Source organism: Bufo bufo, chromosome 1 (assembly GCF_905171765.1).
Source record: "Bufo bufo chromosome 1, aBufBuf1.1, whole genome shotgun sequence".
Classification (NCBI taxonomy): Eukaryota; Metazoa; Chordata; class Amphibia; order Anura; family Bufonidae; genus Bufo; species Bufo bufo.
Window position 1 is genome coordinate 666,484,390 of NC_053389.1, and position 25,610 is coordinate 666,509,999.

Consider the following 25,610-nt stretch of genomic DNA (forward strand, 5'->3'; position numbering starts at 1 on the left):
GCCAGTGTGAGAGTAGCCTAAGGCCGAGTTCACACTTCAGTTATTTCGATCAGTGATTGTGAGCCAAAACCAGTAGTGAAGCCTACTCAGAGATCAGATGTAATGGAAAGATTTTCCTACCTAACAGCACTGTTTTATAGCTGAGGCCGGCATTCTCCCCAGTGGAGTACAGCTCCCAAAGAGGTGGGTGAGCCTCGCTGTAGGACTGGTCTGGGTCTGCCATTGACAAGTCCACGGCTGTGCAGTCAGATCTGAAGAGCGATGGTGGAATGGAAAGGGTGACGGATAACTGGGGGTGAATGATGCAGTCAGTGCCAGTCACCATGTCCCATGTCCTATTCTGTTTTGGCAGTATTTTCTAATCGGAGTCAAGGAGCCTATAAAAAGTAGGCGGCCACACATCTGCATTGTGGCTTCTGTCCTACAACGGATACCATTGGCTCCCTGAGGCCGTATTGATTTAATACCAGGTTTGTTAGGAAATCCACCGTTCTGGCACATTAAAATAGCACAGATTAGATGGACAGATTTTCAGTGTAGGCTAATGGCGGGTTTACACGGCCCTATAGTTGGGAGTGGGACGATTATTGGGGACGAACGTTCCTGCAAACAGTCATTCCCATTAATCTGCCGATGAACGAGGGAAACATCGTTCATCAGATGACACTGTCATTAGTGCAGGCACAAAAATGATAGTTTCTGGGCAAGTGCTGTGTACTCAGTGACCCAGTAACAATGCAGCTGTACGAGGACGAGTGATCCCTCAACTTCATACTGTGGAGGTGATCGCTGCATGAGCTTCACCCCCACTGAACGAGCAGCCGACACTTCCTCCCCAATAGTCAGCTGCTACTCAGCTCCTGTAAGGATGGGTTCACATCTGCAGCAACCCACCTCAGTAGTATGTATAATAGACTACTGCCGAGCACCACATGATTCTTATAGGATCTAGAGACTAATACAGCGTCGTGCAGTGGTATTTGTCTGGGCCAGAAGACCGCTTTTATGCCGGGAGGCCGATGGATTCCATTGTAGTCGATGGTGATCTGACGGCGCACTGCAGTATGCTGAAAAAGGCTGCTCCGGTAGTCTGTTCTACCCGAGTAGGTTGCTGAAGATGTGAACCTACCCTAACCGAAAAAATAGAGGGTATAAATTAGACTAAAAACATACCGGTAGTAAACAACTGAGGCTACTTTCACACTTGCGTTTGGGGTTCCACTTGTGAGATCCGTTTGAGGGCTCTCACAAGCGGCCCCAAACGGATCCATTCATCCCCAATGCATTCTGAATGGATAAGGATCCGCTCAGAATGCATCAGTTTGGCTCAGTTCCGCCTCCATTCCACTCTGGAGGCGGACACCAAAACGCAGCTTGCAGCGTTTTGATGTTTGCCTGGCCGTGCGGAGCCAAACGGATCCGTCCTGACTTACAATGCAAGTCAATGGGGACGGATCCGTTTCACGTTGACACAATATGGTGCAATTGCAAACGGATCTGTCCCCCATTGACTTTCAATGTAAAGTCAGGAGTCCCTATTAATATACCATCGGATCTGAGTTTTCTCCAATCCGATGGTATATTTTAACTTGAAGCGTCCCCATCACCATGGGAACGCCTCTATGTTAGAATATACCATCGGATTTGAGTTAGATCGTGAAAACTCAAGTCCGACAGTATATTCTAACACAGAGGCGTTCCCATAGTGATGGGGACGCTTCAAGTTAGAATATACTAAGAACTGTGTACATGACTGCCCCCTGCTGCCTGGCAGCACCCGATCTCTTAGAGGGGGCTGTGATCCGCACAATTAACCCCTCAGGTGCTGCAACTGAGGGGTTAATTTTGCGTATCATAGCCCCCTGGGGCTCTGATTGGAACTCTCAGCTGCCACCAATGATGGGGAAGGGGGGAGAGGGGAGGCCGCACTGGCCACCAATGAATTTAATACAGGGGGGGGGGGGGGGGGGGGGGCCGCACTGGCCACCAATGAATTTAATACTGAGGAGGGAGGGGGGCTGCACTGGCTACCAATGAATTTAACCACCTGCCATCTGGGCCATTTGCCCCCTTCCTGACCAGGCCAAATTTAGCAAAACTGACATATCTCACTTTATGTGGTAATAACTTTGGAACGCCTTTATTTATCCAAGTCATTCAGAGATTGTTTTCTCGTGACACATTGTACTTTATGATAGTCATAAATTTGAGTCAAAATATTTCACCTTTATTTATGAAAAAATCACAAATTTACCCAAAAATTTGAAAAATTTGCAATTTTCTAAATTTCAATTTCTCTGCTTTTAAAACAGAAAGTGATACCTCATAAAATATTTATTACTTAACATTCCCCATATGTCTACTTTATGTTGGCATCATTTTGGAAATGTCATTTTATTTTTTTAGGACGTTAGAAGGCTTAGAAGTTTAGAAGCAATTCTTCAAATTTTTAAGAAAATTGCCAAAACCCACTTTTTAAAGACCAGTTCAGGTCTGAAGTCACTTTGTGGGGCCTACATAGTGGATACCCCCATAAATGACCCCATTGTAGAAACTACACCCCTCAAGGTATTCAAAACCGATTTTACAAACTTTGTTAACCCTTTAGGCGTTCCACAAAAATTAAAGGAAAATGGAGATCAAATTTTTAAATTTCACTTTTTTGGCAGATTTTCCATTTTAATCAATTTTTTTCTTTAACACATCGATGGTTAACAGCCAAACAAAACTCAATATTTATTACCCAGATTCTGCGGTTTACAGAAACACCCCACATGTGGTCATAAACTGCTGTATGGGCACACGGCAGGGCGCAGAAGAAAAGGAACTCCACATGGTTTTTAGATGCCATGTCCCATTTGAAGCCCCCTGATGCACCCTTACAGTAGAAACTACCAAGAAGTGAACCCATTTTGGAAACTAGGGGATAAGGTGCCAGTTTTATTGGTACTATTTTTGGGTACATATGATTTTTTGATCATTCATTATAACACTTTATGGGGCAAGGTGACCAAAAAATTGGTTGTTTTAGCACAGTTTCTATTTATTTATTTTTACAGCGTTCACCTGAGGGGTTCAGTCAAGTGACATTTTTATAGAGCAGATTGGTACGGACGTGGCGATACCTAATATGTATACTTTTTCTCATTTATTAAAGTTTTACACAATAATAGCATTTTTGAAACAAAAAAATTATGTTTTAATGTGTCGATGTTCTGAGAGCTATAGTTTTTTTATTTTTTGAGAGATTTTCTTATGTAGGGGCTAATTTTTTGCGGGATGAGGTGACGGTTTTATTGGTACTATTTTGTGGGACATACGCGTTTTTGATCACTTGGTGTTGCACCTTTTGTGATACAAGGTGACAAAAATTGCTTGTTTTGACACAGTTTTTTTTTTTTTTTTACGGTGTTCACCCGAGGGGTTAGGTCATGTGATATTTTTATAGAGCTAGTTTTTACGGACGTGGCAATACCAAATATGTCTATTTTATTTTTTCTATTTTTAACATTTTTTTTTTCATTCCTTACTTAGGCTAGTTTCACACTTGCGGCAGGACGGATCCGACATGCTGTTCACCATGTCGGATCCGTCCTGCGGCTGTTTCGCCGTGCCCCCGCTCCGTCCCCATTGACTATAATGGGGACGGGGCGGAGCTCCGGCGGTGCACGGAGAAAGCCGCCGGACTAAAAAACCTGACATGCAGTAATTTTAGTCCGGCGGCCTTAAGCCGTGCACCGCTGTGCTGCGCCGGAGCTCCGCCCCCATCCCCATTATAGTCAATGGGGACGGAGCGGCGGCACGGCGAAACAGCCGCAGGACGGATCCGACATGGTGAACAGAATGTCGGATCCGTCCTGCCGCAAGTGTGAAAGTACCCTTACTTGGGGACTTTTTTTTTTTTTTTACATGTGAAACTTTTTTTTTATTTTCAACCTTTTTATTTTAATTTTTTTTATTTTACACTTTTCGTCCCCCATAAGGTCATACAAGATCTCTGGGGGACATTTACTTCACTTTTTTTTTTTCACTGTTGATTTCTCCTGTAACTGGGGCTGACATAGTAGCCCCAGTTACAGGACAAATGCACCCCTAGAGAGGCTGTACAGCAGCAATCCAGCGCTGTACAGCCTCACAGCAGGGCTGATCGAGGTCTCTGAGAGACCTCACACAGCCCCTGCACTTTCCGGTCCCGGCGGTCACATGACCGCCGGGCTGGAACAGGAAGCGCACAGCGAGCGCTGTGTCTGCAGCGATCCTGAAGGCAGGGACACCTGGGCACTGTCCCTGCCTCCTCTCTGGGTTGCCCTGCTGTCACTGACAGCGGGCAACCCGATCAGCAGCTGCACGATTAGTGTGCAGCTGCTATTTCTGAAAGGACGTTTTAAAACATGCTTTCAGAAATAGAGGTCCACCCATAGGACGTTTATATCCTATGGGTGGACGGGAAGTGGTTAATACAGGGGAGGGAGGGAGGGGGGCCCGCACTGGCCACCAATGAATGTAATACAGTGGAGGGAGGGAGGGGGGCCACACTGGCCACCAATGAATTTAAAACTGGGGAGGGAGGGGGGTCTGGCCTCTGCTGCCTGGCGGCAGCTGATCTCTTAGAGGGGGCTATGATACGCACAATTGACCCCTCAGGTGCGGCACCTGAGGGGTTAATTGTGCGGATCACAGCCCCCTGTAAGAGATCGGGTGCTGCCAGGCAGCAGGGGGGCAGTTATGTACACAGTTCTTAGTATATTCTAACTTGAAGCGTCCCCATCACCATGGGAACGCCTCTGTGTTAGAATATACTGTCGGATCTTAGTTTTCACCATGTGAAAACTCAGATCTGAAAAAGCTGTTTATGCAGACGGATCCGTTCTGAATGGATGCAAGCATTTGCATTATAGGTGCGGATCCGTCTGTGTAGATACCAGACGGATCCGCACCGAACGCAAGTGTGAAAGTAGCCTTATCCTGCTTTTAATACTTTTCAGAAACTTCAATGCAACAATGGAGCAAGTTGAGTAAAAAAGACTGGCGCTTCTACAGTAGTAATTCTGCCCCGTTATGTTGTGCTGTTTCTTTATTATTATTGCAATCTGTCCGGGTGTCACCTATCCAGTCAGTGCTGCTACTGCAGGGAAACCCCCCCCAAACTGGTAACACCCAGATACCCAGATGGACCTTTATTGCTAAATAATGGCAATTCATAAATGTATAGAAAGAATAGAAAAGCGAAACAAGACCATTGTATGAAAAAGGTGCACCAGAAATGTTATTTCATGGGGAATGCAAGTAGTTACTAAAAGGCTTTTTTCACACGAGCACGTTCTGTCCAGGAAGCGGGTGATGGGCAAATTGCCAGGATCAGACACCGCACCCCTGACCACAGGCCTACTGTGATGTACTTATATAATGGGAGCATGGCTATATCATGTAGGTCAGTGGTCCCCAACCTTTTTTGCACCAAGGACCAGTTTCATGCAAAACAATTTTCCCAGGGACCGGGTGGGGGGGGGGGGTGCTGGTCAGTGCTGACTGATTTACGCACATAACAAAATACAAGGTGCATATTAAAATACATAACACTATAATGATGGGGTTAATGGCATCAGGTACATGCTGGAGTAACTTGCTGTTAATATGAGGCACATTGTTTTATCAATTTGGACCTGCATGTGCCTCACAATAATACTAAGTAACCTCATCACGTGTACCTCACATTAATAGTAAGTAACCTCATCATGTGTACCTCACATTAATAGTAAGTAACCTCATCATGTGTGCCTCACATTAATAGTAAGTAACCTCATCATGTGTGCCTCACATTAATACTAGGTAACCTCATCATGTGTGCCTCACATTAATAGTAAGTAACCTCATCATGTGTGCCTCACATTAATAGTAAGTAACCTCATCATGTGTGCCTCACATTAATAGTAGGTAACCTCATCATGTGTGCCTCACATTAATACTAAGTAACCTCATCATGTGTGCCTCACATTAATACTAGGTAACCTCATCATGTGTGCCTCACATTAATACTAAGTAACCTCATCATGTGTGCCTCACATTAATACTAGGTAACCTCATCATGTGTGCCTCACATTAATACTAAGTAACCTCATCATGTGTGCCTCACATTAATACTAAGTAACCTCATCATGTGTGCCTCACATTAATACTAAGTAACCTCATCATGTGTGCCTCACATTAATACTAAGTAACCTCATCATGTGTGCCTCACATTAATAGTAGGTAACCTCATCATGTGTGCCTCACATTAATAGTAAGTAACCTCATCATCTGTGCCTCACATTAATAGTAGGTAACCTCATCATGTGTGCCTCACATTAATAGTAGGTAACCTCATCATGTGTGCCTCACATTAATACTAGGTAACCTCATCATGTGTGCCTCACATTAATACTAAGTAACCTCATCATGTGTGCCTCACATTAATACTAAGTAACCTCATCATGTGTGCCTCACATTAATAGTAGGTAACCTCATCATGTGTGCCTCACATTAATACTAAGTAACCTCATCATGTGTGCCTCACATTAATAGTAGGTAACCTCATCATGTGTGCCTCACATTAATACTAAGTAACCTCATCATGTGTGCCTCACATTAATAGTAGGTAACCTCATCATGTGTGCCTCACATTAATAGTAGGTAACCTCATCATGTGTGCCTCACATTAATAGTAGGTAACCTCATCATGTGTACCTCACATTAATAGTAGGTAACCTCATCATGTGTACCTCACATTAATGGTTAACCCAATGTTGCCCATTATTTGACGAGGTGCTTGAGGCCACTTACTTTTAGGCCTCTTGCACACGAACGTGTGCGTCCCGTGGTTGTGCTGCGGGCTGCAATGCACGAACACCGTCTGTGGGGCCGTCTGGCCAGTGCACGAAAAGATAGGACATGTTCTATCTTTTTGTGGAATGGAAGTACGGGACGAAACCCCACGGAAGCACGCCACGGGGCGCACACGTTCATGTGAAAGAGGCCTTAATGTGAGGTACATTGGGGGGACTAATGTAATAGCACCATCTACCTCAGATTAATAATAGGTGACCCAATCTTCTCAAATTATGGCTACTGGCAACATTGCGGTTAATGATTCCCATTTTCCCCAAATCTTGCTGGCTGCCTGATACATGTTTTTATTGGGCTCTGCGGCGGCCGCGTCATGGGAGGGATTCCCTCCCTCCTTCTCCACTGACGCTAACCACTCTGATGTGCGCGTCAGGCACATGCGTGTGGTGTCTCCGCTCCTCTGCGGCCCGGCTAACAATCTTCCAGGGACCGCTGATGTAGATCACTTCATTTTTACCTACACATTTTGTGTGCTTGGAAAACTGGCACACGTTTACTATGCCAACGTCCCTTACATGTTTGCACCAGAATTTTGACGCATCTTATGTTATAGAAATTTTTCAGATGCACCAAAAACTATGAATTTCAACATCCTCTACAGTATATCTTTTTACACTAGGATGTGGGCATGGCCCGCTTCTATGTTTCAGTCACATTTAGGCTGTCACGCTGTTTTTGTGGTTCTTGCTGCATTTTTTTCAGTGTTTCGGGTAAAGTTTATGGGAAATGATAAATGCAGAAAAAAAGGCTGCAATTCTGGCCTTTTTTAAATTACATGATGATTATGTAGTGCGGGGTTGTTACCAAATATGTGGAGGAGATTTTAGTTTTGCAATTTTTCCATTGAAAGCATTTTTTCAATGGAAAAAAGGTGAACGGTATATTTTAACTTGCAATTTTTAAATTTAATAAAAAAATGTATACTTTTTAAAAAAAAGAGATAGATGTGTTCTGGAGTCAAAATCTGGGTTCACTTTAGTCCCGGAGGCAGAATGGTATTGTGCTGTGGTTATTTCCAGTGAAGGATAATGTACATGACTGTGCCCTCAACCTCATCAGACAGCTTAGGGATGATTTGTAACACCACCTGCACACGAGCCCTTCTCTCCAACATCAATGTCTGACCTCACAAATGTACTCACTGCCCTCTCTTCTGGGAGCAACGGGGGCGTGGCTGTTACACCTAGAGGCTCTGCTCTCTCTGCAGCTGCCGCGCCCTCTCTAGTTTGATGGACAGGGCCAGGCAGTGAAAACATCATCACACCTGGTCCTGTCAATCAAGGTGCAGAGGGCGCACAGTTGCAGAGAGATCTGAGCCTCTAGGTGTAACAGCCACGCCCCTGTTGCTCCTACAGGCTTATTTGCATATACTAAAAAATCATTTTTCCCAGCAGTGCTGGCACATATGAACATGGGACCAACACAGATGCCTTCAGCTGCCAAGGTACAAATCTGCTGACAGATGCCCTTTAAATGTAGCATTTTCATTAGTTATCTCTAAAAGGGCCCCCCGCATGATTTGGTGCGCTGTATTAGGCCTATTGCACACGGACGTTTTTTTTTCCCGTTTACTGGCCGTTTTTTGCGTTCCGTATACGGTCCGTATACGGAACCATTCATTTCAATGGGTCCGCGAAAAAAACGGAATGTACTCCGTATGCATTCCGTTTCCGTATTTCCGTTCCGTTTAAACATAGAACATGTCCTATTATTGCCCGCAAATCACAGTCTGTGGCTCCATTCAAGTCAATGGGTCCGCAAAAAAACGGAACACATACGGAAATGCATCCGTATGTCTTCCGTTTCCGTTCCGTTTTTTGCTGAACCATCTATTGAAAATGTTACGCCCAGCCCAATTTTATCTATGTAATTACTGTATACTGTATATGCCATACGGAAAAACGGAACAGTAACGGAAACACAACGGAAACAAAAAAACGGAACAACGGATCCGTGAAAAACGGATCGCAAAACACTGAAAAAGCCATACGGTCGTGTGCAATAGGCCTTATAATGAGCAGTAAACTTGCAATGGGGAGGAGACGCAATCTTCTGCTGTGGGCGTCTCCTTCTCCCTGGCTGTGAACGGTCCGCTCTGATTGGATCACGCTCACAAATAAAAAATTAAAAAAACACCCATGGCATCAAGGTAATACATAATTAGCCTATGTCAAAACTGATGAAATGTCCACTTTAAGGGGATAATAAAATTTACCAGCAATATCCATCAGTACATGGTATAGGAAAATCCTCTGTATGTAATTTGAGTGTTTAGTGAATGTCCAGGAAAATAACAGGATTCCTCCCAAAGTTTTCAAGCCTGCCGCTTTTCCCGGATGCCAGCTTCTCTCCTAACCTCAAGCCTTTCGCCCCTCTCCCCTGATGTCACAGCGGTGTGTCCCCAAATCTTGCACAGGTGCCCCCTGCTGCTCTTCTGGGTCCTGAGTGCTACATTCCCCTTGAGGGGCTATTGCCTCAGCACTTGCACAGAACATATCTCCGAGGCAGTAGCCCAGAAAAGGGAATGTACTGCGCTGGAAAAGTCGGTGTCAGACTCCTTAAAAACGACTGTCATTTCTAATCACAATTGTGGCTGAAAACAACAAAGGAACAGGAGGACATCTCTGGCACGTCATTCTAAACTATTTGAGAGGATGTCAGATCTCCCCATCAACCATAATCTTAGCCAATAAATACAACGGCTTCACCTGAGCCAGAAAATTATCTCCACAACCAAATCTCTTCAGGACCTCCTACAGATAGTCCTACCCAATAGAGTCTAGTCTTTAAAGCATCAAGCGGTTTATCAACGTTAGCTGCTTCTGAGAATTTTGCAAGGACCTATGGCACAACATAGAGCGATAAGAATAGATGCTCCAGAATAGTTTTTACATGGAGAATGCATGAAGCTATTAAAACAGGGTCCTCTTCAAACTGTATTCAGGATCATAGAGGAGGATGAGGCAGCTCTTTAGCTCAGTGTTGTGAAGTAACTTGTCCTGCTGTGTGATTAGGACAGGTTTTTTGTGTACTAATAAGACAGCGGCCATTTTATTTCGCTAAAGATTGCTCCCCAGACAAAACGAGACATTATAACTAAGGGTACTTTCACACTTGCGGCAGAGGAAAGTACACTTGGACGCAAACGGATGGCATTTGTCTGACGGATCCAGATGCGGAGCCGTCTGACAAATGCATTGAAATACTGGATCCGTCTCTCTGGTATCATCTGGAAAAACGGATCCGGTATTTATATTTTTCACAGATTTAAAGGTCTGCGCATGCTTGGACCGGAAGAATGTCAATGCGGCAATTGTAATGCCGGATCTGCCACTAATACATTTCAATGGAAATTAATGCTGATTCCGGCAAGTGTTCAGGATTTTTGGCCGGAGAGAGAACTGCAGCATGCTGCGGTATTTTCTCCGGCCAAAAAACTTAAGAGGGACTGAACTGAAGACATCCTGAACGCAATGCTCTCCATTCAGAATATATTAGGATAAAACTGGATAGATCATCAGCTTCTGATCGGTGGGGGTCCGACACCCGGGACCCCCGCCGATCAGCTGTTTGAGAAGGCAGTGGTGCTCCAGTAGCGCCGCGGCCTTCTCACTGTTTACCGCCGGCCCAGTGATGTCACGACTAGTATCAACTAGCGTGGGCAGGGCTAAGCTCCATTCAAGTGAACGGAGCTTAGCCGCGCCCAGGTCAGTGATACTAGTCGTGACGTCAGTGGGCCGGCGGTAAACAGTGAGAAGGCCGCGGCGCCACTGCCTTTCCAAACAGCTGATCGGCGGGGGGCCCAGGTGTCGGACCCCCGCCGATCAGAAGCTGATGATCTATGCAGAGGATAGATCATCAGTTAAAACAAAGTGCAGAACCCCTTTAACACAAGGCACTTACTAATGTATTGTGATTGTCCATATTGTCTCCTTTGCTGGCTGGATTCATTTTTCCATCGCATTATACGTTACTTGTATCCATGGTTATGACCCTCCTGCAATCCAGCAGCAGTGGTCGTGCTTGCACACTATAGGAAAAAGCACCAGCCTATGCGCACCCCTGCGGAATGTCCACCAGAGAGGCCGGCACTTTTTCCTTTATACGAGAAGTGTATAATGCGATAGAAAAATAAATCCAGCCAGCAAAGGAGACAATATGGACAATCGCAATACATTAGTCAGTGCCTTGTATTAACTTTCTCTACATGATAAATGCTATTTGCTGAAGTTAGACAACCCCTTTAAGGCCCCTTGCAGACAAGCGTTTGTCACGCTGCGAGTCCACAGCGCAGCTCCCGGCCTGACCGGGTCATTTCGCATTCTATTGATTTATGATGCTATGTAACCCTTACAGTTCTGGAATGTATTAGATGACACTGACATAATGCTGTCACTGTCATCTAGTACATTCCAGAACTGTAAGGGTTACATAGCATCATAAATCAATATAATGCGAAGTGACCCGGTCAGGCCGGGAGCTGCGCTGTGGACTCGCAGCGTGACAAACGCTTGCCTGCAAGGGGCCTAAGTATTTTCTTTTTCTTAAGAATGTGGAACAGGTGCAGACCTTTTCATTCTCTATGGGACAGGAATGGATGCGAACTTCCGGTCCGCGGCTCCAGGAAAAAAATAGAACATGTCCGCAATTGCGGACAAGAATAGACAGTTCTATGGGGGTGCCGGCCGGGTGTATTGCGGATCTGCAATACACTACGGACGCGTGAATGGACCCTTAGGCCACTTTCACACGAGCTATGCAAATTGTGTCAAAATCTGTTCAAGAAAAAAACTGATGGTTTTGCACAGAAGTTCAATGGGTTTTTTATTTTTTGCGATTTCGTTCATTGTTTGCGTTTTTTCCGTCTGGTTTGTATCCTCATTTTATGCGAGTGAAAAAACTAAAGACTAAGGCCCCTTTCACACGGGCGAGTATTCCGCACGGATGCGATGCGTGAGTTGAACGCATTGCACCCGCACTGAATCCTGACCCATTCATTTCTATGGGGCTGTGCACACGAGCGGTGATTTTCACGCATCACTTGTGCGTTGCGTGAAAATCGCAGCATGCTCCTCTTTGTGCGTTTTTAACGTAACGCAGGCCCCATAGAAATGAATGGGGTTGCGTAAAAATCGTAAGCATCCGCAAGCAAGTGCGGATGCGGTGCGATTTTCACGCACGGTTTCTAGGTAACGATCGGGAGGGAGACCAGATCATTATTATTTCCCCTTATAACATGGTTATAAGGGAAAATAATAGCATTCTGAATACAGAATGCATAGTAAAATAGGGCTGGAGGGGTAAAAAAAATTTTTTAACTCACCTTAATCCACTTGTTTGCGCAGCCGGCATCTCTTCTGACTTTATCTGTGAGCAATAGGACCTTTGATGACGTCAGTACGCTCATCACATGATCCATCATCATGTGATGGACCATGTGATGAACGCAGTGACGTCATCAAAGGTCCTATTGCTCACAGATGAAGACAGAAGAGAAGCCGGCTGCGCAAACAAGTGGATTAAGGTGAGTTAAATTATTTTATTTTTTTAACCCCTCCAGCCCTATTGTACTATGCATTCTGTATTCAAAATGCTATTATTTTCCCTTATAACCATGTTATAAGGGGAAATAATACAATCTACACAACACCTAACCCAAACCTGAACTTCTGTAAAGAAGTTCGGGTCTGGGTACCACAGTCGGTTTTTTATCATGCGCGTGCAAAACACATTGCACCCGCGCGATAAAAACTGAACATCGGAACGCAATCGCAGTCAAAACTGACTGCAATTGCGTTTCTACTCGCGCGGGTTTGCCGCAATGGACCGGGACGCATCCGGACCTAATCCGGACATGCCCGTGTGAAAGAGGCCTAAGGCTGAGTTCACACGGGCAAGATTTCCGCGCGGGTGCAATGCGTGAGGTGAACGCATTGCACCCGCACTGAATCTGGACCCATTCATTTCTATAGGGCTGTGCACATGAGCCGTGATTTTCACACATCACTTATGCGTTGCGTGAAAATCTCAGCATACTCTATATTGTGCGTTTATCATGCAACGCAGGCCCCATAGAAGTGAATGGGGCTGAGTGAAAATCGCAAGCATCCGCAATCAAGTGTGGATGCGGTGCGATTTTCACGCATGGTTGCTAAGATGACAGTCTATTCACTGTATTATTTTCCCTTATAACATGGTTATAAGGGAAAATAATAGCATTCTTAAATACAGAATGCTTAGTAGGTGGTCAATTGAGGGTTAAAAAATTATTAACTCACCTTCTCCTCTTGATCACGTAGCTGCCGGTCTCTTCTTACTTCTTTAATCATGAGCTGCCGGCTAAAGGACCTGTGGTGACGTCACATCACATGGTCCATCACTGTGGTGATGGACCATGTGATCTGACGTCACCACAGGTCCTTTAGCCGGCAGCTCATGATTAAAGAAGTAAGAAGAGACCGGCAGCTACGCGATCAAGAGGAGAAGGTGAGTTAATAATTTTTTATTTTTTAACCCTCAATTGACCACCTACTAAGCATTCTGTATTTAAGAATGCTATTATTTTCCCTTATAACCATGTTATAAGGGAAAATAATAACATCTACACAACACCTAACCCAAACCTGAACTTCTGTGAAGAAGTTCGGGTCTGGGTACCAAATTCAGTTTATCATGTGCGTGCAAAAGGCATTGCACCCGCGCGATAAAAACTGAACAATGGAACGCATTCGCAGTCAAAACTGACTGCAATTGGGTACCTACTCGCGCGGGTTTGCCGCAACGCATCTGAACCTTATCCGGACCTAATCCGGACACGCTCGTGTGAACTCAGCCTAACAATCAACATCTTGTAGCAACCATCAGTGAAAATGCATTGCACCCGGGTGCCTTCTGGTTTTCACGCAGCCCCATTCATGAAGGACGGACAATATAGGACATACTGCGTATTTTCCACAATGCAGCGATGCTGTGTGAAGAAACGAAGCTCATGTGGACAGACCCATTAAAATGAATGGGTCGGGATTCAGTCTGGATGTGATGCATTCACTTCACACATCGCACACGGACAGAAAACTTGCTTGTGTGAAAGAAGCCTGAACCAGTGGAATTAAAAGCTAGAGGAATATGGATATCCACAAAAATCAAGTTCACCAAACCAATATGACCAAACAAGAATAATATACCGCCCATTCCTATCAGTTTTGGAAAATATGATTTGAAAATTGATAGTTTTGTGTATTTGGATACAACTCTACCTAGAAAAGTGCAAAAACTGAGTGTAAAATCCACCACCAACCTATTCCGTTTTGACTTGGTGGAAGAAAGAAAACTTTTCTCTTTGTCTGCATGCAAAAAGGTGTGTAATGTAACAATTATTTGATGTTGTAGAAAACTATGCAAACCAATTGATTTCTTTCAGGAATTCACTTATTTTTCTTTTTCTTCAAAGATGTCCCTGGTAGATTTGGGGAAGAAACTTTTAGAGGCTGCTCGAGCTGGTCAAGATGATGAAGTCCGTATTTTAATGGCAAATGGAGCACCTTTTACTACAGATTGGGTAATTCTTCATATGGTGATTTAAAGGGAACCTGTCACCGGGATTTTGGGTATAGAGCTGAGGACATGGGTTGCTAGATGGCCACTAGCACATCCGCAATACCCTGTCCCCATAGCTCTGTGTGCTTTTATTGTGAAAAAAAAAACCGATTTGTTACATATGCAAATTAACATAAAAGAGTCATTTTCAAGTTCTGACTCAACTCAGGTTAATTTGCATATGTATCAAATCGTTTTTTTTACACAATAAAAGCACACAGAGCTATGGGGACAGGGTATTGCGGATGTGCTAGCGGCCATCTAGCAACCCATGTCCTCAGCTCTATACACAAAATCCTGGTGACAGGTTCCCTTTAAGTTGTTGGTGTTTGGTGGCACAATTGCTGTTTTGAAATTTGCGGTTTTATTGAATTTAAAGTGTAGATACATTGTATGAGCATCCACTGTATGTGGATCACTTGCCATATTACACAGGCTAGAAGCATAGGAGACGGGAGCATATTGTGTCTCGCCAAGGCATCTGCTTAGGGCCATATAGAGTCAGAATTCACGAGTCTTTACATAGACTTAAAAAAGACTTCCAACATTTTTTTCCTAAATAATATAGCATAGGTTGTTATTATAGAATAACATGGAGACTCTTGTTCATGTGCCATTTATGGGTAGCCTGCTTTCTTGATTTCCTCTTTCCCCCCCAAAGGGCAGCAAGTGACTAAATCAGTGACTATGTGATTCAGCTTCAGACTGTCCACTCCCCCCCCCCCCCCCCCGATTGTGATGGTTTCTCTCTGTTGGCTCTTACAAGCAGGAGGCAGGGGAGAGCAGGGTGACGCTGCATCACAAAGAAATATACTGGAGATTCTGCACATACAGATAGTATAGGCAGAAGGATTATAACTCTGCGGCTAATTTTTGTATGGATTTACCTATTATAGCATTGCTCTGCTCCATATAGGGCAGCATGATATCTTCAGCACCATTGTATACATTGCTGAAAGGGGGGGGGGGGGGGGCTGAGCCCCAAGAAGGGTGGAGCGTGGTAAAGAAGGGACTGGTGGTCACAGACACAGCTGCCTATTAGGAAAAACCGAGGTGGAATGAAACAGTACAGCCAGAATCTAGCTAGTGAGTTAGCATTAACTGCCCAGAAAATGTGCTTCTTTGTAAAGAGTATTAAGGCTACTTTCAAACTTGCATTTTGGCTTTCCGTTTGTGAGATCCAATCAGGGCTCTCACAAGCGGTCCAAAACGGATCATTTTTGCCCTAATGCATTCTGAATGGAGAAGGATCCGCTCACAATGCATCAGTTTGGCTCCGTTCCGTCTCCATTCCGCTCTGGAGGCGGACACCAAAACGCTGCTTGCAGCATTTTGGTGTCCGTCTGATGAAACTGAGCCAAACGGATCCGTCCTGACACACAATGTAAGTCAATGGGGACGGATCCGTTTTCTCTGACACAATAGAAAACGGATCCGTCACCCATTGACTTTCAATGGAGTTCATGACAGATCCGTTTTGGCTATGTTACAGATAATACAAATGGATCCGTTCATGACGGATGCAGACAGTTGTATTGTTGTAACGGATCCCTTTTTGCAGATCCATGATGGATCCACTCAAACGCGAGTGTAAATGTAGCCTGACATCTTCACATTCTTGTTTCATGTATTATGTGATACAAGTAACAGTTTAATTGGTTTTAGTTAACAATTCTCTCAACTGCATCCTGCATGTGTTCACATACGTTGAAGGCTATTCTGTCCCTTTCAGAGTGGAATACATCAGACTGTCTGATGGCTCGGTCTGTCGCTCTGTGAATGATCTGTTAAGATGAGACTGCTCATCTGACGGGGACTGAACACATGAAGGCTGCAGGAGAAGAGAACTGCTCACACTGCAAACATGTTATCACATAGTAGATGCAACACAAAAAAAAACATTTGATGCAAAGGTGTCTTTAAGGTTTAGCGTCTTGAACTATTTGGTCACCGGGATGTTTATGACATGATACGTAGACAGATTCTTATTTATGTTTCTGTGATTCCAGCTTGGGACATCTCCACTCCATCTAGCTGCCCAGTATGGCCATTATTCCACAACTGAAGTGCTGCTTAGAGCAGGAGTGAGTAGAGATGCACGTACAAAAGTTGACAGAACCCCTTTGCACATGGCTGCTTCAGAAGGACATGCAAACATAGTAGAGGTGTTACTCAAGGTAAGCAGCTCCGAAATATGTATGACTGCAGAAATAAACATGCTAAATAAACTTACTTTCTCTTCCCTGTTAATTGATTTCTTTTCTGGTTTTAGGCACATACAATTTAAATAGTCGGTATTATAAAATTATCTTATTACAGAAAGTGAATACCCTAATTTACACAAATTTAATACTGTGTAATAGCATTCTTTTCTATTAGGGCTCATGCACACAACTGTTGCCTGTTTTGTGATCCGCAAAACACAGTTACCGGCAGGGGTGGATTGGCCATAGACCTTACATAGACCATAGACCTTACAGGGGAATTTCCTGGTGGGCCGATGCCCAGGGGGGCAGCCTGAGCCCTCCTCACGGCCGGCCAGTGTAAGTTTCTGGGGATATATTTTGTGCTGCCGGCAGTATTTTGTGATGGACTGTGGTATTTGGCTCTGTTGGGGTGGTATAATGTGCCACAATTTGGTATTGCCGGCCCTGCCTTCCATCAATTTATACCTGACTAAAAAATGGGCCACTTTTAGTATTTTTTCCAGGGCCACTTTAAGTTCCCAGTCCGCCCCTGGTTACCCTGTGTGCACTCCGCATTTTGCTGAACAGAATGTCTGGCCCTTAATAGAACAGTCCTATCCTTGTCCGTAATGCAGACAACAGAACAGACATAAGGCCACGTACAGTACACGGTGTGCTATCTTGTTAGCGTGTTCATCGTGCAATCGGCGGCAGTATTATACTGCAAGATGATCGCTAATGAGCAGAAAATCTGCCCGTCTAATATACCCTTTAGTCCCTGCAGTTAAACAAAAATGTTCCAATTCACTGAAAGCAAGCAGAAATCTTTGCGTTATTGAAACAGGAAGCATATAATTTGAAAGTTGCCCAGTCTTTCTCTTATGCAGTAATTAAAGGGATTGTCCAGTGATCTAACATTTCTCTGTGAGATTATGTACAGTGATAACAGTTTTTTGATCGGAATCAGCTGTTCTGAAACTACAATTCCCAGAATGCTCCATTTGATTCTGTGAGAGTACTGAGAAGAGCAAGTATTAATGCTGGGAGTTGTAGTTTCACAACAGCTGGAGTGCTATAGGTTGCCTACCCATGGTCTAGATATTGCTGTTTGGTACTTGTTACAGTGCCCCATCTAATGTGACCTTGGCTGATGGAAAAAAAAGCCACTCCTAGTGTGCCCATTCTTATCGGCTGGCTTGTACAGTAGCCGTATTCACTCCACCACGTATGTACTAGAGCAGTGTTTCCCAACCAGTGTGCCTCCAGCTGTTGCAAAACTAGAACTCCCAGCATGCCCGGACAGCCTTTGGCTGTGCGGGCATGCTGGGAGTTGTAGTTTTGCAACAGCTGGAGGCACACTGGTTGGGAAACACTATACTAGAGCAGTGGTGGCGAACTTATGGCACGGGTGCCAGAGGCAGCACTCAGAGCCCTCTCTGTGGGAATGCACACCCTGGAAAAAGTCTATGGTATACCAATATGCCTTAGACTGTTCCTGCCATTCATCAGGACAGGGCGCAATATGAATGGCTCAGGAAACGCATTGAATGTAGGCAGGCTATTATAGCTAAATGATAAAGTACATGGAAGATATACTATATTGGACTGTAGTACTCAGGGTAAATTGCCATGTTGGCACTTTGCAATAAATAAGTGGGTTTTGGGTTGCAGTTTGGGCACTCTGTCTCTAAAAGGTTCACCATCACTGTACTAGAGGATCCCGGCAGTAGGGCTGAGCTATTGAAGATGTCTGACCACTGGCACTTGACACATTGGGGGGAATTGATCAAGCCTCTTGTGCCAGAAAAGTGGTATCAAAAAGTTGCATATATTTGCAAAAACCATTTCGTGATTTATTTATTTTTTTACTTTTGGGTCTTTTACACTACTCCATTTTATTTTATTTTTTCAAAGGGGTTGTCTCATCACAGACAATGGCGGCATGTCGCTAAGATATGCCCCATTGTCTTATAGGGTCCCACCGAGAACAGAACCGCCCTCCATTCATTTTCTATGGGGCCGCCGAAAATAGCCGAGCACTGGCTCTGCTATTTCCGTCAGACCCATAGAAGTGAATGGGAGCGGTGGGCGGTCATGCGCGGTGCGCTCCCATTCACTTCTATGGGGAGACGGCTTGGTGGTGGGTGGATCAGAGTCCTCCAGCCACCACCTTGTGGGGCTCCGTTCCTGATATAGGTGCGGGTCCCAACGCTGGAACCCGCACTTATAAGACAATGGGGGCATATCCTAGTGATACGCCCCCATTGTCTGTGATGAGACAACTCCTTTAAGAATGATGTAAAAAAAATGAGTCTTAAAGGGGTTGTGTCATTTCAAGGATTGGTGGCATATCGCTAGGATATGCCATCAATGTCTGATAGGTGCGGGTCCCAGAGGTGGCATATCCTAGCAATATGCCACTAAGGCTACTTTCCCACTCGCATTTTGGGCAGATCCGTCATGGATCTGCAAAAACGGATCTGTTACAATAATACAACCGCATGCATCCGTTTGTATTATCTGTAACATAGCCAAGACGGATCCGTCATGAACTCCATTGTAAGTCAATGGGAGACGGATCTGCTTTCTATTGTGCCAGATTGTGTCAGAGAAAACGGATCCGTCCCCATTGACTTACATTGTGTGTCAGAACAGATCCGTTTCGCTCAGTTTTGTCAGACGGACACCAAAACGCTGCAAGCAGCGTTTTGGTGTCCGCCTCCAAAGCGGAATGGAGACGGAACTGAGCCAAACTGATGCATTCTGAGCGGATCCTTTCCATTCAGAAAGCATTAGGGCAAAACTGATCCGTTTTGGACCGCTTCTGAGAGCCCATGACGGATCTCACAAACGGAAAGCCAAAACGCCAGTGTGAAAGTAGCCTAACGCTTGAGATGATATGACCCGTTTAACAAATCCCCACCCCAAGAAGTGAACACTTAGGCCCCTTTCACACGGGCGAGAATTCCACGCGGGTGCAATGCGTTAGGTGAACGCATTGCACCTGCACTGAATCCGGACCCATTCACTTCAATGGGGCTGTGTACATGAGCGGTGATTTTCACGTATCACTTGTGCGTTGCGTGAAAATCGCAGCAAGCTCTATATTGTGCACTTTTCACGCAACGCAGGCCCCATGGAAGTGAATGGGGCTGCGTGAAAAAACGCAAGCATCTGCAAGCAAGTGCGTATGTGGTGCGATTTTCACGCATTGTTGCTAGATGACTATTGGGATGGGGACCCGATCTTTATTATTTTCCCTTATAACATGGTTATAAGGGAAAATAATAGCATTCTTAATACAGAATGCATAGTACAATAGGGCTGGAGGGGTTAAAAAATAATATAAAAAATAACTTGCCTGTTCCAATTGATCGCGCAGCCGGCATCCTCTTCTTGCTTCTTCTTTCAGGACCTGCAAAAGGACCTTTTGGTGACGTAATCACGCTCACCACACGGTGACGTCAGCGCAGGTCCTGCTGAATAAAGATAGAATCTTCTATCTTTATTCAGCAGGACCTGCGCTGACGTCACCGTGTGGTGAGCGTGATTACGTCACCAAAAGGTCCTTTTGCAGGTCCTGAAAGAAGAAGCAAGAAGTTAATGCCGGCTGCGCGATCAATTGGAACAGGTAAGTTAACTACCATATCTGATCAGCTTCAAGACTGCATTATCATCAGAGACGACGTCAGTCAAAATGTGGACACTGAGGAGCTTGGCTTAGTGCCACGAGTCCTGTTCCCAGCATTTTTTTTTTTTTTCATGAACGTGGCCTTAAAGGCGCATTCACCATGAAAATCCAGTCCCTTCTTGTGTGCATCATATTCTAGGACAGGAGGAGCTGAGCAGAAAGCTACTTCTATTAGCTGCTCTGCAGTAAACCGGGGATCCCTATGCAGAGACCTGTGGGGAGAAGCTGTCTGCTGAGGAGGTGCACATTTCTGTACTCTTTGAGCAACACGTGCACTATGCTATTTCTATGTAAGAATATGTTGTAATTCCTCATGGGATCATATTTTACCAGCAAGTAAATGGCAAATATGCTTAATTTTTATAATCTATAAAATATGTCATGTATTGTTGGGACAATACCCTTCTAAGGGTCCATTCACTCGTCCGCAATTCTGTTCCGCATTTTGCGGAACGGAATTGCGCACCCATTTATTTCTATGGGGCTGCACAATGTGCTGCCCGGACCCAGAATTGCGGATCCGCACTTCCGGGTCCGCAATTCCGCTCCCGAAAAAAATAGAACATGTCCTATTCTTGTCCGCAATTGGACAAGAGTAGGCATTTTCTATTAAGTGCCGGCGAAGTGCGGTCCGCAAAATGCGGAACACACATTGCCGGTGTCCGTGTTTTGTGGATCCGCAAAACATACACTGACGTGTGAATGGTCCCTAAGGGATCAGCACACAAACAGCATTATCTCCTCTCCACAGGATAGGTGGTAAATGTCTGATCACAAGAACGCTGGTCCCTGAGTCCTCTGTGTAAATGGGCCGCTAGTGCTGGTAGTTGACTAGCGCTCCATTCACTTCTAAGGGGCTGACTGAAATAGCTGAGCACTCTAGCTGGCAGTCACATAGCAGTGAACAGAGCTGTGGTTACGGTATGTTTGTAGCCAAGCCTGTTTGCAAAGTATCGTTAAAAAATTTTTTTTAATGTAAAATAAAATTAGCGCTGCAGTCAGCTATTGATTATTTTAGTAATCAAGTATTCTACCGATTAATTCTACGATTAATCGAGTACTCTAATAAGAAAAAGCTAATTAAAAGAACGTTTTCTATAAAAACTCATCAGCTCCCTTGCCATCAGTTCCCTCTCCAGTGCCATCAGTTCCACCTCCAATGCAATTAGTTCCTCCAGCAGTGGCACTGCACCCCCCAGTGCCACCAGCTCCCCCTCACATTATACACTGCTGGTTTCTATGGTTACGACCACTCTGCAATCCATCAGTGGTGGCCGAGCTTGCATACTATAGGAAAAAGCACCAGCCTATGTGTTGTCCCAGGGTCCCGGCCAAGAGATGCTGATGCTTTTTCCTATAGTGTGCAAGCACGACCACGGCTGCTGGATTGCAGGGTGGTCATAACTAGGGATGAGCGAATCGACTTCAGATGTTTCATCCGAAGTCGATTCGCATAAAACTTCGTTCCAATACTGTACGGAGCAGGAGCTCCGTACAGTATTAGAATGTATTGGCTCCGATGAGCCGAAGTTATTGCTTCCCGAAGTCTTGCGAGACTTTGTGCAATAACTTAATACATTAATTTATACTGTAAAGAAACACTTCCCGAACTCTGGTTCGTTTCCAAGGTACCACTTGGAACCGAACCCGAGTTCAGGAAATGGTTTTATACAGTACAAATTAATTTATGGAGTTATTGCACAAAATCTCGCGAGACTTCGGGAAGCAAAAACTTCGGCTCATCGGAGCCAATACATTAGTAAGTGGCTTCTATTAACTTTCTCTACATAATAAATGCTATTTGCTGAAGAGAGACAACCCATTTTATACCATTTAAATATATTTTTAATGATTGGTAAGCCTTGCTGCTACTGTGAATGCCATATCTGTTATCTTTTCTTTGCATTTCCAACATAAAGTTTTCCCCCCTCTTTTTAGCATGGTGCTGACATTAATGCCAAAGATATGTTGAAAATGACTGCTCTCCACTGGGCGACAGAGCACAATCATCAAGAAGTAGTGGAACTGCTAATAAAGTATGGGGCAGATGTACATAGTCAAAGCAAGTTCTGTAAAACTGCATTTGATATCTCTGTGGATAATGGAAATGAAGATCTTGCAGAAATCCTCCAGGTGGGTTTACATCAGTGATTTGCTTGGGATTTATATAATCTCTTATTAAAGTGACAAGGTCCAATCCGGTATGTACCCAGAGAGCATTGCTGCTTCGTCATTAGTATTGGTATGTCAGTACGTACGGTATATGATGCCTTCATAAAATGAAGCTCTTAGGTGGGTCTCTTATTGTTCCTAAGCCTTCTTGGGACTGATCAGAAGCACCAGAATATATAACAGTTGAAGAGGTGATCAGGGCGAGAAAGAGCCTTAATATGAGCACTAATAGCACTTTTCATTGACATAGTAATTTAAAGAGGTTCTCCAGGGCTTTGATATTGATGCTGTATCCTCAGGATAAGTAATCAGTGTCTTATTTGTGGGGGTCCACTCCCTTTAGGAAAAGGCTGTGGTGCGCCTGTGAGCCCTTAGGACTCTTCCTAGGCCATGTGATGTCACATTCATTGGTCATGTGGCCTAGGCACAGCTCAGTCCCATTCAAGTGAATGGGGCTGTGCATCAATACCAAACACAGCCACTGAGTTGGACCCCCACCAATCTCATATTGATAACCTATCTTGAGGATAGAACATCAATATGAAAATCTTGGAGGACCCCTTTAACATACACCACACTCACTAGTTTCTTATTTGGTTTTCTCATTAGTCTGTGATATATATGGGGGTCTAGGTGTTTTAGAAACTAAATTGTGCTTTATTTTTGTGTTAGATTGCAATGCAGAACCAAATTAATACTAATCCTGAAAGCCCAGACACTGTAACAATACATACAGCAACGCCACAATTTTTCATTGGACCGGGGGGAGTAGTCAATTTAACAGGTAAGACAAAGAAAGCATGATTAGAATTAACTGTTGTAGTTGTATACGTCTATCTTACAGCTTTATCTGCAGTTGCAAGAAATAAAAATAGTTTGAAAGCGTTCGCCCCCAAAATGGGTTGTAGCATTTAAATCTGTTAGGCTTTGTTCACTGCGCACTTTTGGGGAATTTGTCCATGCTTTTTAAATATATTTCGAATGTATTTAAAGGGGTTGCCTGACTTATTACAAAAGTCCACCCAAGCAAGCAAATAGCAGAAAATAATAAAAGAATGTATACTCACCCATTACATCCAGCACCACTGCTCCGATTCCCCTCGTTACTGCACCCGTGACGTCGCCATTTTTACTGCAGTGATGAGGTATACCGCTGCAGTCAGTCACTGTTCTCTACAGTATATGACATGAGACCACCAAGGCCATTGGCTGCAGAAGACACATGGAATATACTGACACATCATTGCTGCAGTGACTATAGAGTAGCAGAGTCAGCAGAGTGGAATAAACTTTTGTTATTTTATGCTAATTGATGGCTTGGTAGAAATTTTAAAGGGGTTGTCCGGGTTCAGAGCTGAACCCGGACATACCCTTATTTTCACCCAGGCAGCACCCCTGATGTTGCCATCGGAGCATCTAATGCTCCAATGCGCTCCCTTGCCCTGCGCTAGATCTCGCAGGGCATGGGCTCTTTTGTTTACAATAACACTGTGTTCGGTGACGTCACCGGCTCTGATGGGGGTGCTTTAGCGCTGTCCTAGCCATTTTACTGGCTAGGGCAGCGCTAAAACCTGCTCATCAGTGCCGGTGATGTCACCGGGCTTCCTGGCAGCCCCATGGAGAGCCCCGGTACGTCACTGGAACTCTTGAAAATGCCTTTGGCCTGTGCGATTTAGCGCAGGGCAAAGGAGAGCATCGGAGCATGAACTGCTCCAATGCTCAAGTCAGGAGGGCTGCCTGGGTGAAAACCCCTTTAATATTTAATATATTTAATTAGCCTTTCATTTATGCTTTTCAATTTAGGATCCACTCTTGGTGGGGGATGAGTTGGCATGCAGAAAATGCACCAAAATTATAACAGCTGCTACTTCTTATTGACATCTGTATAGGTTGTTTGTATGTTTCTATATTAAAGTTGTACATGCTCCTTTTTTAGATGATAATGGGATTTCCTCTACGGTGCAGTTTGGCAATTCATCAACCTCTGTCTTGGCTACATTAGCAGCACTAGCTGAAGCTTCTGCGCCATTGTCCAATTCATCGGATACACCAGGTTCGTATATATCTTATTATTTGAAGGTGACAGTTTAAAAATTGCTGACTTTTTGTGAATTAAAGTTGAAACAAAATAATAGAAAAAAACACAGATGAACACTTCCCCACCAAAAAAGAAGCGACTTTCAAATAATCTTCATTAAAAATATGCTATAATTCTCGATCTACAGCTTCTGTGCAGACCTGTGTCTCCATGTTAGAGGGTCACTGAGTTTTCACAAATCTTTTGATGTGTCATAGTGATGTATCAAAGGTTTTGATCGGTGGGGGTCTGATTGCTGAGACCCCGCCGATCGCTGAAACCAGTAGAGAGAGTGTGCTGTGTGAGCACTTCTCTTTTTTGGTTCTAGCGATTGGTTCTTCTCGACACTCAGACCCCCTTTGATCAAAACCTTTGAGTTGCTATGACATACCAAAAGTTTTTGTGAAAGCTCAGTGACACTTTAAAGGGATTGTCCAGCCTTTTTTAAGTGATGGCCTATCCTCAATATAGGCCATCACTAGCTGATTGGCAGGGATGCGGAGTGCTGGACCTCCACCAATCAGCTGGTCTATGTCGCTTCATCGCCAGAGCACCGTCAGCATTGTAATGGAGTTCGCTTGTCACTGCAGTAGGGGACAGATTGACGGCAGTATGACTGCAGGATTGCTCTACACAAGGTGTGTTGTCTGTAACCATGGAGACACATAGATCTGCATAGCAGCTGTAAACTTTCTATGTTCACACTCTTACTTTGTCAGGAAAAATTTGCTTACATTACCAGAAAGCAATGCAGGTATAGACCTGTTATGTTACTGCAGTTAATTACATTCATAGGTATAATATAGGTTCTAAGAGACTGGATACAAGCTGAATATATCCATAGGGAATATGCGGGTTTATCTTATATAGGACATCAACAAATAATTTCCCTTTGTTTCCTGATATTTCCAGTGCACAAAGGGTAAAGCTTGTAAAAGAGAACTTTGGTCATCAATAGATTGCTAATTTCCCTGCAGAAACCCTTCACTACAATGTTGATGGTAAC

The 25,610-nt window shown here is 44.3% G+C and overlaps 1 protein-coding gene across 5 annotated transcripts in view; it reads left to right on the forward strand.

Annotated features, from left to right (window-relative positions):
• The window catches only part of GABPB1 (GA binding protein transcription factor subunit beta 1), a 57,922-nt gene that overhangs the window by 2,735 nt on the left and 29,577 nt on the right, over window positions 1-25,610 (forward strand). For 3 of the 5 annotated variants that reach the window (XM_040414041.1, XM_040414040.1, XM_040414044.1), the window contains exons 2-7: window positions 8,277-8,326; window positions 14,333-14,440; window positions 16,488-16,655; window positions 22,294-22,488; window positions 23,200-23,311; window positions 24,464-24,580. In XM_040414041.1, the coding sequence (XP_040269975.1) occupies window positions 8,288-8,326; window positions 14,333-14,440; window positions 16,488-16,655; window positions 22,294-22,488; window positions 23,200-23,311; window positions 24,464-24,580 (739 nt within the window). In that variant the 5' untranslated portion in view covers window positions 8,277-8,287. The remainder of the gene's footprint in view (window positions 1-8,276; window positions 8,327-14,332; window positions 14,441-16,487; window positions 16,656-22,293; window positions 22,489-23,199; window positions 23,312-24,463; window positions 24,581-25,610) is intronic. The other 2 variants (XM_040414042.1, XM_040414043.1) reach the window with 1 other exon arrangement.